Here is an 18,566-nt window from a genome sequence, read left to right on the forward strand (position 1 = left end):
ATTAAGTAATCGTAAAAAGGATGACTTTAAAATAAAGACTGTTTATTTATTGAGGTGGTTTCCAGACGGTAAAGTTTGAAATAAGGAACATTTTGGTACTAACTCAATACAGTATAACCCCTATTTTACGTGTTTTAAGGGACTGAAGAAAAAAAACCTAATTGGAGGGAAAATGTAAAAGGGGGGTATTGATTTTTTTTTTATTTTTTATTAAAAAAATCATGTATATTAGTTTGTAGCATTTTTGTTTTTTTGTTATGTAATTCTCTTTCAAGACTATATAAACATTTAAAAGTGTCATCTTGAATATCAGCAAAGCTTGTAAAGTAGGTTTTTAAACCCTCGATGTACCTCATTGCTTCTTCTTTTGTTGGAATATCAACCTCTTCTTCATCAGACAGTTCTTCAGCAGACAAGTCTGCTGGTGTTAAATGACTGTCAACAATGTCATCAACTTCCACCAAGTCTGATGTCATAACATTGGAGTCAAGGTTTACATAATCCTCCAGGGGTTGGTCTGAAATCCTTTCCCAGCCTTCTATAACATCACACTGGATATTTTCTTGGGTACTGGGTACGTCTTCATCCTGCTCCTTGTATATCCCAGCTTTCCGGAAACAATTCTTGATGGTAGAGATAGTAGAGAATATTACTGGCCCGCGCACTGACGAACCATTCTTTTAAAATCTCCTCCATTTTTTCGTACTTCGACGCTCTGACGTATATATGTTTTTTCGCCTCGGGTCCACATTGAATAGCGCTTTTTTCAATAGATTCACGGTTTTTGATGATTGTGGCCAAAGTAGTAATGGGTATTCCAAAATTTCGGGCCAGTGAAACGCGTGAGCCAACGTGTTTATTCACTTTTTCGAGAATGTCCCTTTTTTCTTGCACTGACAAAGCTTTCCTTTGGTTAGACATTATTATGACAGACGGAGTGTATACAAAACACAACAAAAGAAAAGATGGCGACCAATGGACCAATCACCTTGTTATGCGCCGAACTCAGGCCAATCACAGCGTCGCTCGCCGACCAACAACCGTGCGCCGTTATAAAGACACGGAGTTTTCTCTCCAAACACCTTACGCCGTTCGAATGTCACGACCCAATCATTGTCAAGCGCGCGTAACTCGCATATTTTGAATATTTTCGACGTAAATCGCGGGAAAGAAAAACGTAAATGTGGGTATTAAATGTACTGAAATACATCGGGACTGAAAAAATTACATGCAATTCCCGGGAAAACGTGAATTCCGGGCACGTAAAAACGAGGTTATACTGTATGTCATTTTTTCGAATTAGTGTTTTCTGCCAGAACAGTGACGAAATATGGCTTTACTTCAAAAAGTATGGGCATACTCACAAACGCATTCATGATGGCCGCTGAGTTTGTAGCCAGGTTTACATACGCAGTTAGCGTACGGCTTAGGGTTGTTTCCACTTCGGTAGGCAGTGATACAGATGTGAGAGCATCCGCCGTTGTGTATTCTGCATGGGTGATTTACTGCAACAACATAAACCATTACTTATAATTTTGAACAAGAGTGCATTTATGTTAAATTAGAACTGTAACATCCAGAGGAGATTGGAGTATCATTAGATCCCTAGTTAAGTACTGTTATTTGCGATTTTCTGTGATTTTTCAACAAAATAATAATGCAATAAGAGATTTAAAAATGATACATTCTGAATCAAGGTAAGTACTTAACTATTATTAGTACCTTGATGCAAACTATAAAAAGATTAGCAAAATTTGAGATGTGCTTCAGTTGCATGATTACATATTAGTTCATTTTTACATAATTAGATAGGGTGCAGGTGGCTAAATTTGTAAAACACATTAACCGGAATCCGATGGATGCGGATTCGATTACTGCCTGGCACCATATTTATTTCAAGATTTTAGGTAGGTACCTATGTTACCAAAGTGTTTCCAAATTAAGCATCTAAAATAATGATGGTTACATGGATAAGTACACAAATAACTAAAATAATTTTTTTAGACAACACAAATTGAAGGCGTTTTTGTTTCAGTACTGTCACATCAAATAAATCTGTGAGCATTAAGTTCGATGATGAATCTGCAATGCAATATGACTTGTAGTTAATCTTAACATTAGTCTTAGTAACACTTTTCCGCTTCACAGTTAATTAAACATTAGTCTTAGTAACACTTTTCCGCTTCACAGTTAATTAAACATTAGTCTTTTACACTTTCATATGTCTCTCCAAAGCTCCATCTGCATAGAAGGTTTTTCTTCAACCACCGTGGTTAATCATCATTTCTACTCCAAAGCAGAGCATATGGACATCCACAGTTTGCAAGTAGGTATCCTAAAACTCTTTAATGAGAATTGCTTATTAGATATTTACTCAAAATCACGGAGCCCTGGATAAATATATAAAACAATAACATGTGCATTTTACGCAGCCGGCGAGATTCCCCCATTACCTTGAATTACATATGCACAACATGAAAATAACAAAATGATCAATTACCGTCCGGCTGGCGCTGTTTGTGAAACACATGCACCGAATACGGCCTCGAGACGTTCACATTTATAAAAGTGTGGTCGGAAGAGTCTCGTTTGTTCAGTCTGATGATGGACTGGTTCTGCCAAGACGTCACGAATAGGCTAGACTCGAAAACTGTCACAGAGTATAAGTTCTGTACCTGAAAACAGAATAGATATTTTTACTAACCTCATCAGGTATCAACTTTTATGAAATTTTTAATAAATCTCGACTAGATAAAATTTTTTGCAGCCTGTGCAAAGAAAAACCCGCAACTATGACGAAGATGTATACATACAATTTATAGTGAAAAAACATTCAATTGCCAGCTCAGAAAAAATAAAAAAATGTCTTCAAATTGACTGTTAATAAAGGAAATTTTTCTGCCGATTTAAGATAAAATCATGGCTTGTTGCTAGAGGAAAAAATCTCAGCAAACAATCCATTCTATAAGGCTTCGGCCACATAGGTAGGTGCTTCGCTAGTGCTGAGCTAGGTGCTATGCTTGTCTACTAAAAACACTACTGCCACATTGCACGCTACATGCTTAGGTACGAATTCATTTGACATTTCGGAGCGCTCAAGTCAACAACGATATGTCACTCTCAAAACTAACCAGAAAGCTACTTCTCACAGAGAATTTATGTTTAAAAAGTCTCAAATTTGAGCTTGTTGGGTGCATAATGTCAATTCATCCCATGCGTCACTATTCATAACCTCAAAATATACGGTGTTTGACGTTTGTCATACTGAAGAAACATCCATCATCTTGCAAAATCACTAGGACACAATAAAAATAGCCAACACGTTTGTTCGCCGGGAGACTCACGAGGTGACTAATAATCAAGTAGCGAGGCGCGAAGCGTGCCGTGTGGCCATTGCGATAGTATAGTGTGCGTCCGTTTGCTAAGATATGTCACCTAGCACGTAGCCACCAAGCAAGGCACCTGCCTATGTGGCCTTAGCCTAATAAAATTCTAGTGAGAATATTTGTCAATGGATTCCTGTCACTGGTTGAATGAGGATGAATATTGGTACATTGTAGTACTTTCGTTTGTGAATATGACTGAAAAAGTTACATTTTTGCAGTATGATACTGCAGTGATCAATTCTTACCAGATGGCCTTTCTTGACCGTCATTCTGTTGGAGCCGTCATAGTCAACCCTCTCCACAAAGTCCAAATAACCGTCAACCCAATAGACATGCTTGCTGGGCAGGTCGACTGTGACTCCATATGGATACACGATCTTCTTGTTTATGACTGACTCGCGTCCTGTGCCATTCAGGAACGACCGCTCCATCATCGGCGCCGTGTGGCCCCATTTTGTGAAGAACATAACTCTGCAATGATAAAATTCAACCAATGTATTGTGTAGGTTATACTTTATTCTTCCGTTCCGCTACAGGCACTGAACAACATCCAGCTAAAACAGATTCCAGCGTTATACTCAATCTCCACTCTAGTTAACCTTTTAACAGCCCAGCTGAAAGTACTAGGTATACTCCCCAGGGCCCAGGAATTAATTATATTATAAAAAAATTAAAAGAATAGTGAAAAGTCCAATATAATGCACTTACATATATGAGACCTCAATTGAAGTTCGGCGAAAAAGTTTTTCATACACAATTTCTTGAAAATGTCTGAAAATTTTCAGGTATGGTAGGGTTGTCACAACACTGCACTTACAAGAATTAGTTGATTTTTTTTTTTTTTTTTAATATAAGTATTTTGAAAAATAAATTTTATAGTATTTTTGTAAAATGTCACCATAAATACTTATAGCACTAAGAAGTATACTAAACACATTAAAATCACTAAAAACTTTCTTGTGTATGGAAAATTTCGAAGCACGGTTCAAAACACAGAGCAATGTCGCACTGCTTGCACAAATACCTAGTTTCTTTCCGCCTTTTCTGATTTTTTGTATTGGCACATACATAACATCTTCTTGCCGCATTAATTTTATTGTTAGTAGGTGGTATTTTACCCAAAAAATGTCTTTCTGTTAGCCTAGAGGGTAAGGGTGCTTTTCGCTTCAAAAAAGTTTTTGGTTCTAACTTATGTTTTTCGATCAGTTGTCCGATGACTTTCAATTGAAATTCACCCAGCGGTTGTTTTTTTCCAGTTTTTTGTTGGAACAATACATGGGCATTCAGCAGAGATAAATCTATCAAATGGAAAAAAAGTTTTTTGTACCATTTGACAGTTTTTCTTGTCGAATTTACAGAAGAAATTATCATATCACTACGATCCACAGCACCCATGTTTTTATTGTAATCAACAATGCATTCCGGCTTGGAAATCGGAATTTTAGTCTTATAGTCTACTTTTCCAGTAGGTTTGAAAGTATTGTTGTGAATTGTGGACAACATTGTAACATCCTTTTTATCCTTCCACGCCAAAGCCATAATTTCGTCAGTATGGAATGTATCGGTTTCTCCTTTTTTCAATTTCTTAGTAAATTTGGGCATCCCAATTCTGTTTCTCCTTACGGTTCCACAGGCATTCGTCCGGTGATCATAAAGATACTTGAATAACGTTGGGCTGCTGTACCAGTTGTCAATGTACAATGTATGCCCTAGTTCCAAGTATGGTCCAAGCATCGTTACCACCACGTTGCCCGATATACCGATGTAATTATTTTTCTCAATTTCAGTTTGTTTTCCGGTATAAATGATTACATCTAAGACAAAACCAGTTTTGCAATCAGCCATTACAAAAAATTTTATTCCGAAACGACTAGCCTTCGTCCTGATGAATTGGCGGAATAAAAGTCTGCCTTTGAAAAGGAGAAGACTCTCATCAATACATATGTTCTGATATGGACACATGTACTGCTTGAAAGAAATTTTCAGTTCCTTCAGGACCTGTCTAATTTTATATAGTCGATCTCCGGGAACCTGCGTTTCATTGTCACAAAAATGCAACATTCGATGCATCAGTTCGAAACGATTCCTGGACATGGTTTCGGAATAACATGGTGAAAATAACAATCTGTGGATAGACCAGTGTTCAGATATTTTATTCCGTGAATTCCTTGACATTAGCATACACAGCCCCAAAAATGTGTACATATCATCAATTGTGCAGTCTACCCATCGCCGTAGACGATCACTCAAAACTGTGATATTTTTTGTGGCAAATACAAATTGTCTGTTGGTCTCTCGGACTAACATTTCAACAAAAGAAATATCGATGAAACATTTGAAATAGTCCATTTCGAGTGCATCCGAAGTCAAATTATCAGCTTTGCATCCCGAAACGTTAGCATCGAAGGATAATGCGCGTGGCTCAAACATATCCGATTTCCACTCAAATGTCGGTCTTTCAGTGGATTCCGGTGTGATAATTTCACTTTCATCGACTTCCAAAGTTTCCTCAAGTTCGACATCCGAATCATCACTTCCATCGTCTTCAGATTCAACTGTTTCGATAAGGTTATCGATTTCACCAACTTCGTCGATCTCATCCATTTTGAATAATAAAATTTGTAAAACTAAACTCGTAAATAAAACACTTTGTATACGCAAATCGAATCCGAAATACAAATAAAAAATAGTCACAACACTTAGTCCTTTGTCAATTTCTATCTAAAAACATCGAAAATCTTTCTTTTCATTCAAGTTTAGTAGGTAAAATCTAAAACAAAACTCGTAAATATAACACTTTTTTATACGCAAATTGTATATGAAATATTAATAAAAACACTTGGTCACTCAATAGAAATTAAATTTCAATGTAAAAACATTGAAAACATTCCAATTATAACGCAAATCTGAATAAGAAAGCATTCCGAATTAGCATCCCGACTAAATGATATTCCGGCGACAACTGACGCATCACTATCGAATCATACCAACTGCCTATTGTACAAGATATCCCAGTGTGCAGGGGAATTTTGAGCTAACCCTGATTTGGCCTCTCGGGAAATTCCCTTATTCTCGCGATGTATGGGCCGTACAAATGTTTTTTGCTTGCAAGGTCTGATCAGAAATGGAGTTACACGTTTTAAAATTAAATAAATAAATATTTGACTCATACAAGCGCGTAGAACGGCTCGGCGTATATCAATGTTTTTTGCTTGCAAGGTCTGATCAGAAATGGAGTTACACGTTTTAAAATTAAATAAATAAATATTTGACTCATACAAGCGCGTAGAACGGCTCGGCGTATATCGTACGGTACGGGTGCCTGAATCGCCGCCCTGCATGACGTAAACGTTACGTTACGGGCAGCTATCAGGTTAAGGCAGTCAGCAGAGGAGTGACATACCCCATCAATTACCAATAATTGCCAATAGCCATAATAGCCAACCAAAAATATTGAAAACCTCCGTCTATAGAGATAGAACCTAAATGTATGAAATTGAAGCTAAAAAAGGGCCCATCGGTCCATATATGAATTTAGCTACAAATGACTTCGCATTGCAGGTTCATTTGTAGAGAACTTCACACTACTGATATGACATTTATTTGCCAATTTGCAGGGCGTATAAAAAGACAATCCATCACGATGAGTAGATAAGCAAACAATAATACTACATTTCGGCATTATTATTAAGTTGAAAAACTGCACTCAAGTAAACATTCACAATGAACATAAAAAATTGCCACCGTTGCATATGTGATGACAACTGTACAATCTTAATATTTGTAGAGCCTACCAACTTAACCATACTTCATAAGCTTGCAAAATAATTTCAAATGTCATAATAGAAAATAATGTATAAGATTCCTTCTTTTATAGTCCAAATTCTTCGGACTGAACACATGATTGCAAGTGGTTCGGAAACACGTGTTTCATACTATAGAAGTGCAAAGCTCTTCTAGTTTAATTTATTTCTCGCATGGTGGCATCATAAAATATAAATCTGAAGAAAATCTAATTAAATGATTTACAAAGCTTATTATGTATGTATGGTGTACTATTCATCTACTATACTATGTAGTTAACCTTTTCTATGCCTCACAATATTACTATGGTACGAGGGTGGGTCAATAAGTCCTTAGAAAAGCCGACAGGTGGCGCGACTAGTACTGTAAGCGGTTTGTTTTCATGCAGCGGCACTACCGATTCAGTATGCTGCGAAGTTTCAATCAGATTGGTCGGGTTGTTGTGTGTTTCTCGTACATTTAAAAAAAAATTTGCTTGTGGAAAATGGAGAAAATTGAGTTTAGAGCTGTTATTAAACATTTTAATATAAAAGGGTTAACAGCAAAGGAAATAAAAAATGAGTTGGATTTAGTTCACGGCATATCTGCTCCTTCACTTGCAACTATTTATAACTGGTTAAATGAATTTAAACGTGGTCGTACATCAACAAAGGATGAACCACGCTCAGGACGTCCTGTAGAGGTGACTACACCAGAAATGATCAATAAATCCACGATATGGTGTTAAGTGACCGAAGATTAAAGTTGAGTGAGATAATTGAGGTTACAGGGATCTCAAAAGGTAGCGTCATTTCTATTTTACATGACAAATTGGGCATGAAAAATATTTCTGCAAGATGGGTGCCGCGTTTGCTCACAGTCGACAATAAACGCAATAGGGTGGTGGCCTCTAAAGCCCTGTTGTCGCTCATGCAACGCAATCCGGATGAATTTTTTCGTCGCTTTGTGACTGTAGATGAAACATGGATACACCACTATACTCCCGAGACGAAAGAACAGTCAAAGCAGTGGATTGCAAAGGCAAACCATGTCCAAAGAAGGCGAAAACCGTAAAATCAGCTGGTAAGGTTATGGCTACTGTATTTTGGGATGCACGTGAAATTATTTTCGTTGACTATTTGGAAAAAGGAAAAAAAATAACAAGGGATTATTATGCATCTTTATTGGACCAGCTAAAAAACAAAATTGAAGAAAAACGGCCTCATTTAAACAGGAAAAAAATCCTCTTTCATCAGGACAATGCCCGTGTTCACACATGTTTACGATCAATGGCTAAAATTGAAGAATTGAAGTTCGAATTGGTCGACCACCCACCGTATTCGCCAGATTTAGCCCCCAGTGACTTTTTCCTTTTCCCAAACTTAAAAAAATGGCTAAGTGGACAACGTTTTTTTTCAAATGAAGAAGTCATCGATCGGACAAATGCTTATTTTGAGGACCTTCCGAAAACTTATTTTTCTGACGGTTTAAAAAATATTGAGAAACGTCTAACCAAGTGTATTGAGCTCCAAGGAGATTATGTTGAGAAATAAAAAAAAAATACAAAAATAAAAACTGTTTTAATGCTTTTTTCTAAGGAATTATTGACCCACCCTCGTAGTATATGACAGACCGCAAATTTTAAATGACATACGTTGAATGTAGAGCGAAGCTCTTACTACAATCGCTGTAATACCGATAATTTGTGGCTTAGTATTTCATAATTATTCAAACAGATGTCACTGTGTGTTTAGTTTTTTAGTTTATGCAAATCAATTGACAGTGACTAGTAATTTGAATTTAAAGTCGGATGAGATAACTCGCAAAATTTGTATGTGCGGTCTGTCAATCACAGCCTCATAGAGCGAGAAAACTCGCTGAAGGCATAGAACCGGTTAAAATATGAATGTACCTAAATGAACTGACACTAAATTCAATATAACTGAAATGAAGAAATAAAATTTAAAAAAATGTAACCGTTTACCCTGTGGTAGGATCCAGAGCGATGCCCCGCGGTTTGCTAATGTCAATCTCCAGCAGCACATCGCAGGCGTCCATGGTGCTGTTACAGAGAATGATCACGTCTCGGAAGGTGTCCAGCATATACCAATTACCCGACACCCAGTCCAGAGCAATTTGGATTATTGCTGCAATACAACAATTAAAGAATAATAAATTACTAGGTATAGTTTAGACGTTCTGATACTGTTTTAGAATGAAAGAGTTGTGAACATTCTCCGTTCAAAACTGTATTAGTAATAATTTTGTTTCTTACATTCCATTTCTGGAAACACGTCAGGGGAAGGCATAAGCCATTTCTCATCGAGGTCGTCCACACTCGAGCAACTCAGCGATGATTTTGTCACTTTATTGTGGATGTAGCATACAGTCCTGCAAAAAAACATAAAATATATCATTAATAAGAAACATATAACCACAATAGTCAAGTGATCTGGATTTAAATCTCCTTCGCTAAGCTTTCTGGTAAAAAATACACTTCCGCTAATAATATCTTCAATGCCTAAATACTGCTAATGTTATTGTGCATACTGTTTTCATTACCTTTAAAAAGCCAACACGCAAAACCTTCTTAATTCGAAATTTAATAAATGTAGATTTCAAAAAAAATGTAATTACAAATTAAAAATTATTATTTAAAAATTTTAGAATTACGGCTTATTTTAAATTAGAACTATATGAATTAATCTGCATCACTGTCATAATTACAGTAATCTTTTTCTGTGGGTCGATTTATTGAGGGATTATAATACTACCCAGGTAACAGTCTATAACTCTATACCTAAGACCATAAAACATTCTGACAATCTGGTTGACAACTTAATTTAAAGCCTTAGCAAAAAAACTTTATCGATAATTGCTAATAATCATTTACATTATGGAAAATAGACAATTTATAACCTGTTGGCGAAATTATACTCCAAGACTTGTGAATTGAGCAACTTCATGGTAGAGTTTCCAGGCCACGGGCTGCCGTCTAACTTGACTCGTCTAATGTCACGCTGTGTGGAGAATATTAAAGATGGTTCTTCGTCGTGAGGTACTGGAATAAAAATCAAGCGATAAATCTTATGCCAAGGATTGCAATCAAATTTTCATTGATTTTAGGATTAATTTTTCTTCCATCACAGGATTTTACGAAACTTTAACTAAAACCAATTTAGTACCTACCTAATATGAATTGAAAAAAATCATATATATTCGGTTCTGCGGAACACAGTTTGAGGACCACTGGTATAGTGGAACAACTTAATGTTGAAACTGTATTTTTATATATCTATATTATTGTTAAATTCCGCTCGTTAATTAAATTATTAAGTTTTTTCTCCTTCCTGAACAATTTGCCCAGATGGAGTTAGCCGGTTTGCTGATTAAGCAGTCGATATGTTAAATTATTATAATACAAACTGAAATAAATGGTAATAATTTGAATGAAATATGCAATCGAAAATTGTCATTTATTGCGTAACAGGTAACTATATTGCATTCGAAGATAATCAATAACTAGCACTATCACCACAATTCACAATTCAGTGCCACGGCCTGAATATACCCGGCTTTGACTTACCGTTAATAGCCTTGCAATGTGTAGCAGAATCCAATTGGTATCCTTCCACGCAGGAACAAGTGAATGAACCGATCGTGTTTTGGCAACCCTGGTCGCAGCTGTCTTCTAGGCTGCATTCATTTAAATCTGAATTTTAGAAAACCAAACAATAATAAACAACATGTTTTTAAATTTCATTTTCCATTTCAAATTCAATAAAATGATCTCCACCATTCTTCTGGGAGACAGGCGTTGAATAACAAAATGTATATGGTTTCACAGGAACGTGAAAAACCAACTTACCAGTGCAAGTGGGACCTTCTGGCATCTCACCGAGTGGGCAATAACATGTGGGCCCATCGAAAGTCGTCCGGCATCCATGACTACATTTTATCGTGGCATTATTACACTGCATTGAAGCATTTCCTGAAAATATCAACACATCTATAGAGCGTATTCTTTTATTTTTTATTAAGCTATGAAGTCTCGGCCGAGTGGGACTTATGTGTCAAATACATTATGATGCACGTCGCGTACTGTCATGCTGTCACGGTGATAAATTTAGTCTATGGTTTCGTCATTCCGCAGAATATTTTTAACGATCACCATCTCCATAAATTCAATGATGGAGAGTGCCAACTCTAATGTATTAATACCTATTTTGAATTATTATTCAATTCATGCTAATTTCAATTAATTTTAACTGTTTCTACGTGTGCGTACGTTAAAATTACTTGCGATATTGCATACATAGATAATATTTTAAATATATCACAACCTGCAGACCATAGATAATAGACAACATTTTTATAGAAAACACAGTGCCAACCACTAAAAACAAAAAACACGCGATTTTGACATGAGTCAAAAAAGTGTAGGCATGTAGAAAATGATAAAAAATGTTCATTTAGTCATGCGGGTGACGATACAGTGTGGTCGCGTGAGGTGACCACATTATTGTTCTGGTGATTTCGGCAGATTTTGCCAATTGACAATGTTCGTTTAAAGGTTCAAAAAGTTCTACGGGATGGGACCATCAGTCTGAAAACATTTTAAACACCAAGAAAAATGACATTACACACTTTTTTTCCGTAGCGGCAGCTTACTGTGACATCACGTACGCGACGTGCATCATAATACATTTGAACTTTATTGGTCTAGACAGGGTTTAATTGAATTTAAAAAACTAACCAATTCCATTTGCACTTTGTATCATTAGTTCAATGAAATCAAATAAGTATGACTGACAACGTTCATTGTGTACTATTTGGCGGATTATTAAAAGCCTACCTCCACCCTTCGCCACTGATCTGAGTTATTTATATTGACAGCTGTTGCGGACTATGAAGCCTTATTAGATTTATTAGAAATTAGAGATTCTAGGCGATAGCGCCCATAGAACGCGTCGAGCGAGGCACTCGCGCAAAATTTCACAAGTGTGTACACGCATTGTGCCCGCCCGCCCCATAATTCACCCGTGGTTTGGCTTCTCAGCGGGACGAATTAACGAAAATACAACGTAGCCCATTCATTGAACACGGCAAGCAAAAGAGGCGCGCGCTGTTTTACTTTATCCGCTTCTGGACGCGTTGTCGATAGACTGGCATGGTAGGCATTATTTAATAACAGTGAACTCATTGTTTAGTTGCTGCGTGTCCGATATTTCGCTGGTAGAATGATGTCATCGTAAATATTAATTACAAGCCCCGAGAAATAATATAATATTTTTATTGCTTTGTTATGAGAGACGCTGATAATAATAATGATTTTGAGCTTCTCGTGTCCCTTATTACATAGGTGAAGGGTAATGCGCGGGTGGGAGGGGGCCTACTTCGTAGTGAGCGCCCCGAACGCGGCTTCTAGTGGGCTTCGTCACTAGGAGTCCTTTTTCTGCTTCATTTTTAAACTTTTCAGCTCCATCTCTACACAAGACGATTCTTTTCAACATCTTTTTAATATTGCATACTTTTAAATTTACAGTGACATTTTATGTGACAGTGCCATTCTGAATTAAAATTTCAATTCAATATAGCATGTGATAAATGTATTACATAATATCTACCTACTAAATCAAACCCGCGATAATCGTTGAAAAAAAAATACTATATTCGCTCCAAAGCGAAGCATATGGACCTCCACAGAATGGAAATTATTTTAATGGACTTTTTTTAGTATGAATGGTTGTTACTACTTGTACTGAATCAAACGCACATTGAAACAACAGCATGCATTTTTTGTGTCCAGCCGCGGAATCAAACCCACGACCCACGGCATCAGAGATGGCTGGTCTTGCCCACTACGCTACAGCGGTGGCGAGGGGTGGAGGTAGGCTGTTAAGATTCAACGAAAATAGTGTTGCTACACTAAACTTTGTCAGTCATACTTATTTGTTTTCATTGAACTAAGAATACAATTTGAAGATGGTGCTGGTTAGTTTTTAAAAATCAATTAAATCCTGTCTAAACCAAACCATAACAGTTTAGGTATGCTATGGGCGATCTGATAAAAATAGTGAACACTTTTTCAGTCATATTTGTTTGTTTTTGTTGAATTAAGAATACATGTTACACATGGTGTTGGTTAGTTTTTTTTAAATTATACCAAATTACCCTATCTAAACCAAACCATAATTGATAAAAATGATTCTTCTATCTATAAAATATCTAAAATTATGTATGGTTTAATAATGGTATAATTGTAGATATTTTATAGATAAACGAATATTTTTTTGACCATTATCTACTATGGCTTGAATTAGGCAGGGTTTAATTTTTAAAACTAACAAACACTATCTACACATTGTAGTCTTAGTTCAATAAAAACAGATACGTTTGATTGACAAAACTTAGTGTGCACTATTTGTGTCGGATCTTAACGGCCTACCTCCATCCTTCGCAACCACGCTACGGTGGGCACATTTTGGGCGGATAAAAGAAGTATTTGTACCTTAAGAAAATTAAAATGTCAATTTAAACTCACGACATATGTCCCATTCGTCACTGTTATCCGGACAGTTACCCACGCCATTGCAAAAAGATTCAATCGGTATGCACACGGACATATCAGCACATCTGGCTTGGTTAGGAGGGCACACCGTGTGCAGCGTACCTGAAATGACATATTTTATATTATTAGACATTTTGATCCATTTTGAACATATTATGGATTGTAACTACCTTAATCAAAAATATTGAATTTTCTTCCAGATGAAGCGTTCTGTGATTTCTGTATTTTTAAAATTGTATGATTTTTTTTAAAATAATATAAATATATATATAAAATATATATAAGAATAAATGCTACTTTGGTCTGTTAAGACATTTTAAGTCCCGCTTACTATCTCGTCGAACTAAAAGCACTCTTTACAAGACACTTGTAAAGCCAGTGCTCACCTACGCATCGGAAACCTGGACATTGACTCTGCGAAATGAACGAGCCCTGAACATCTTTGAAAGAAAAATTCTCCGCCGTATATATGGACCGATCAGGGATGGCACCAATTGGAGGAGAAGATATAATGCTGAGCTCTACGGACTGTACGAAGATTGCAGCGCAGTTCAATCAATTAAGATTGGGAGACTGCGATGGCTAGGTCATGTGCACCGTATGAATGACAATGAACCGGCAAAGAGAGTGATGTCCAGCAATCCAATAGGACGTAGAAGAAGAGGGAGGCCAAAGATTCGCTGGTTAGATGGAGCTGCCAGTGACTGCCGTATTCTGGGGGTACCAAATTGGAAAGCGGCCACACTGGATAGGGACAGGTGGAGGGAGCTGTTGGAGGAGGCCAGGACCCACACCGGGTTGTCGCGCCCCTGATGATGACGAAGATGATTTTTTTTAATGATCTCTTATCTTTTCAGATTATTAATGAAAATCGGTGGTTCCAATGGTCTTTTTTCTGCCATCATTTTCATACGTTTAGATTCCATCTATATACAAGAATTTTTTCTTCAACTTCTTCGATCTTAACAGTCTCATACTAAGATTGGTTTTTAGAAATTCACTCAACCAAAATTCAGGCGGTGGGAAATAAATGAGATAGCTGTTATAATAGTATTTAACTTTGAAGTCAACTTATTCAATTTGGTCATCGGTACATTTGTATCTGTTTAATCCTCAGAACCTCAATTCAGTCTTGAATAAAAATAGTTTAATTATAATTATGTATGGGAGGAGTGGCTGGAAAATTGCTGGAGATTGCAGAAGAAACAAGTGAAAGATAAGAAACACAAAAAAATTACACTTGGTAGGCGCCTCATCAGAATTGTCCGGCGTCAAGAAGTCGATCACCCCACAGTCGGGGTCTCCGTCACATGTCCATCCCAGAGGAATGCATTTCTTCGTCAGTGCACATTCAAACTGATCTTCGGGACACGCCGACTTGTTCGCTGAAATATAACAACCAACCGTATTATAAAAAGGATTATTTATTGGAAAACATTATGGATTTAACAAATTATTAATTCAAAATGTTCACAATATGCGTTGATTAAAAAATAAACAGGTTATCGGTGACAGGTGATGGTTACCAACCATTCTCGATAATCGTCTGTCCAACTGTCACCGATCGTCGACCAAGTCGTGTGCGATAAATAGAAATTATGTATTCTATTTAGTCCACAACTGCAGGGAACGATCTATGAGTCTGATAAAAAAAAAAACAATAAAACAAAAATACACAGTATAGAACTAAAAATGATATCTGGGGAGCGCTTTGATTAGTCTTCAATAAACCTGACATATGGATACACTTTTAATCCAGAAAATGTCATGGTGCAACCACACAGGTAGACAGGTGCATACAAATTTTAAAAATCAGAGTATTTATTGGAAACCGTGCCACGTGAGGGCGGGCAAAAATCCTTTAAGAGCAGAAGTGACCGATGATCTTCAAGAGAGTGAAAAGCGTGCCTGTCTTGAAGAAAGATAATTGAAAAATGTGCATTTGACGAATTATCGAAAAGAAAATATGTAGTTATACTCGTATAGTTATGATAGAATAAAGCCATTGAAAAAAATTCTTCAGGACAAGCTCTAAAATAAGCTTGAAGGAAACCTCATAAGAACTCCAGCTAAGCTATTCTATACACATGGCTATACACAGTAGTTTACCATATTTATGTATTGAGTGATTAATTGTTACAATAAGTTAACTGTCTAACTAAACTGTCAAAAGGTGCTATGTTTTATGTTATGTTATGAGCCCCCTCTAACCTGTGTTAACTTTTAGAGCGAGACAGACAGTTTTGACAGTTTAGAAACGGTTAATTTATTGTAACAATTATAATACCTCAATACATAAATGTAATAAACTACCCTCAATAGCCGCCGATAGCAGCCTTGTGTATAGAATAGATGCATAGATAACGTAGAGTAATTTGGATTCTTAAAGGGTGTAACTTGTCTCACGACGAATGAAGCTTACTTACACGTAAAGTCGTAAAGCATTGATACTTTTAATGTTTTTATATTAAGGTTCGAAAATTTTGTTATTGCTTAAAATTGAAAATGTTGATCCTCTATATTTGCCAAGGTTAATTACGCTGGGTTAATAAGATAAAAGGCTGCGGATGTCTGCACCATTTTTTCTGGACCACACAGATTGTAATAAGTTAAGACACAATGAAGAGTCGCAGTATGTTGCATGATAATTGATAACATTGATGATGTACTGAGAATTGCAATTAAAAGATTTTTTCTATCTATCCACATACAGCACATCCTCGAATTCGCAGAATCCTACAAACAACAATGGATACAACAATCCTGATATGACCAAATTAATGCCTCATTTAATACTTTTGAATAGAAGCTAACATTTGTGTTATAGTTTTCGTACTATAGATATCAGTGGTATTCAAAGTGTGTACGGCTAGTAATTCTCAAAGGCGCCACGGGCTGTTAGAAAAATAAATAATTCCAGACAAACGTAATTTAACACACTGACGCACAATTATAATGCTAGATTCTTATGCTTCGGTTTATGTGATCAGGCGATTACAGGATGGAAACTGCTTAGAAATAACAGGAACATTTTAAAAATGTTTAGTTATCACCTTCAAATTTATTCGTATTTTATTTCACAAATACTTAAAATACAAACAAGGCCGGTATTTTCTAAGAGGACATTATAAGGACATGATCAATTGATAATGTCCTCTCAGATGAAAGATATTTTAAAATATTTGTGGAATAAAGTACAAATAAATCTGAACATAACTTGAAAACACCTCACACCTACTAGAAAAAATCACATTTGTAAAAAATACGACGCCTGACGGGATATGAACCCGCATATCCACTGGTATCGCGCCTATATTCTTTAACCAATTAAGCTACAGGTCTCCTACTTAATTGCGATAATGACGCTTATAACATTGCGTTATTATTGTCTATCGGTTTTTGTGTTTTAAATCAAGGAATATTAATTGCCGTAATTCCTAACCGACGCTCGGCTCTCGCCAAATATTTAGTTATAACGTCTACTTGAACTTGCTAATAATTTTTAATAAGCCATTTCTTTTATACAACGAATAATTCACAATATTTGAGAATGTAACATTTCATATATTGAATATACATAACTTGAAAACACCTCAGATATATTATACTTACTAGAAATATCCCATTAGTATTTTTTTCAAGTGTGTTTTTTTCTAGTAGGTGTTTTGAAGTTATGTGTGTTCATATATGGAATGTTACATTCTCAAATCTTGTGAATTATTCGTTGAATAAAAGAAATGGTTCATCATAAATAAATCTTGTAACTAAACATTTAAAAAACAAGTTGTTTTGTTATTTCTAATAGCATGCTGTTTGTAAAAATCGTCGCAATTAGACGCACATAGCGTTCGTGGAGCACATACAGTGAACGCGGGTTCGAGTCCCGGTCTGGGCGTCGTATTTTTTTCAAAAAGATCTTTCTGGTAGTTATAGGTATTATAATTATTGTCCTTTGCGGTGTTTTCAAATTATGTAAGTTCAGTAAAAGTAGTCAATGCAAACTTCTCTTCCATTCTCGCTATAGTGACCATTTGTGAGAGGACGGCAGTTCTTATTTTTACACTTTGTCCTTTGGATTCATGTTTCTTTCAAAAACCTACACTCTCGCCTACTTATGTCGAAATCCGTACATTATTTTCATTAACATTTCGAAAAACGGAGGAATACTTACGCAAAACAAATATATACTGCATATCGCACCCTCGCAACTAAACCGCCACAAGTCCAAATTTACGTGTTTTGAGTTAATTACTACGTTTCATTGTCTATCGTTCATAGTATATGTACCGAAAATTTCATATCTCTAAGGCATAAAGTCCACTAAAGCAGGCTTACGGGGCGCTCGCGCATTTTCTATGTGAATCATCGAAAATACAACATAATCAAATACGCCAGCGCACACTGGATTTGACGACGCTTTGTGCCCGCCTGCCCCATGAGTCACCGTTTTGGCTTCTCAGCGATACGAATTAACGAAAATACAACGTAGTCCATTCATTGAACACGGCAAGCAAAATCACGCTCCTCGAAGCGTCGTCGATAAGACGGGCGAGAAGCCATTATTTAAGAACAATGAACTCTTTGTTTAGTTATTGCGTGTCCGATATTAATTACAAGCCCCGAGAAATTTAATAATATTTTTATTGCTTTGTTATGAGAGACGCTGATAATAATAATTATTTTGTGCTCCTTGAGCCCCTTATTACATAGGTGAAGGGTAATGCGCGGGTGGGAGGGGACCTACTCAGTAGTGAGCGCACCGAACGCTTTTTTGGTGGGCTTTATGCCTAAGTCATCAAATTCAAGTCTAAACTTCATTCAATATT

General features: G+C 36.4%; 1 protein-coding gene across 1 annotated transcript in view; it reads right to left on the bottom strand.

The window, feature by feature from the left end:
- LRP1 (LDL receptor protein 1) overlaps window positions 1-18,566 on the bottom strand; it is a 221,064-nt gene that overhangs the window by 115,174 nt on the left and 87,324 nt on the right. The window contains exons 3-12 of the mRNA XM_085960995.1: window positions 14,979-15,125; window positions 13,714-13,842; window positions 11,038-11,160; window positions 10,756-10,881; window positions 10,089-10,230; window positions 9,445-9,560; window positions 9,154-9,316; window positions 3,632-3,857; window positions 2,501-2,675; window positions 1,365-1,505 (exon numbers count right to left, since the gene is read on the bottom strand). Of these exons, the coding sequence (XP_085817121.1) occupies window positions 1,365-1,505; window positions 2,501-2,675; window positions 3,632-3,857; window positions 9,154-9,316; window positions 9,445-9,560; window positions 10,089-10,230; window positions 10,756-10,881; window positions 11,038-11,160; window positions 13,714-13,842; window positions 14,979-15,125 (1,488 nt within the window). The remainder of the gene's footprint in view (window positions 1-1,364; window positions 1,506-2,500; window positions 2,676-3,631; window positions 3,858-9,153; window positions 9,317-9,444; window positions 9,561-10,088; window positions 10,231-10,755; window positions 10,882-11,037; window positions 11,161-13,713; window positions 13,843-14,978; window positions 15,126-18,566) is intronic.

The sequence above is a fragment of the Rhyacophila brunnea genome, unplaced genomic scaffold (genome assembly GCF_057557595.1).
Source record: "Rhyacophila brunnea isolate RB1 unplaced genomic scaffold, BYU_Rbru_1.0 scaffold_12, whole genome shotgun sequence".
NCBI lineage: Eukaryota > Metazoa > Arthropoda > Insecta > Trichoptera > Rhyacophilidae > Rhyacophila > Rhyacophila brunnea.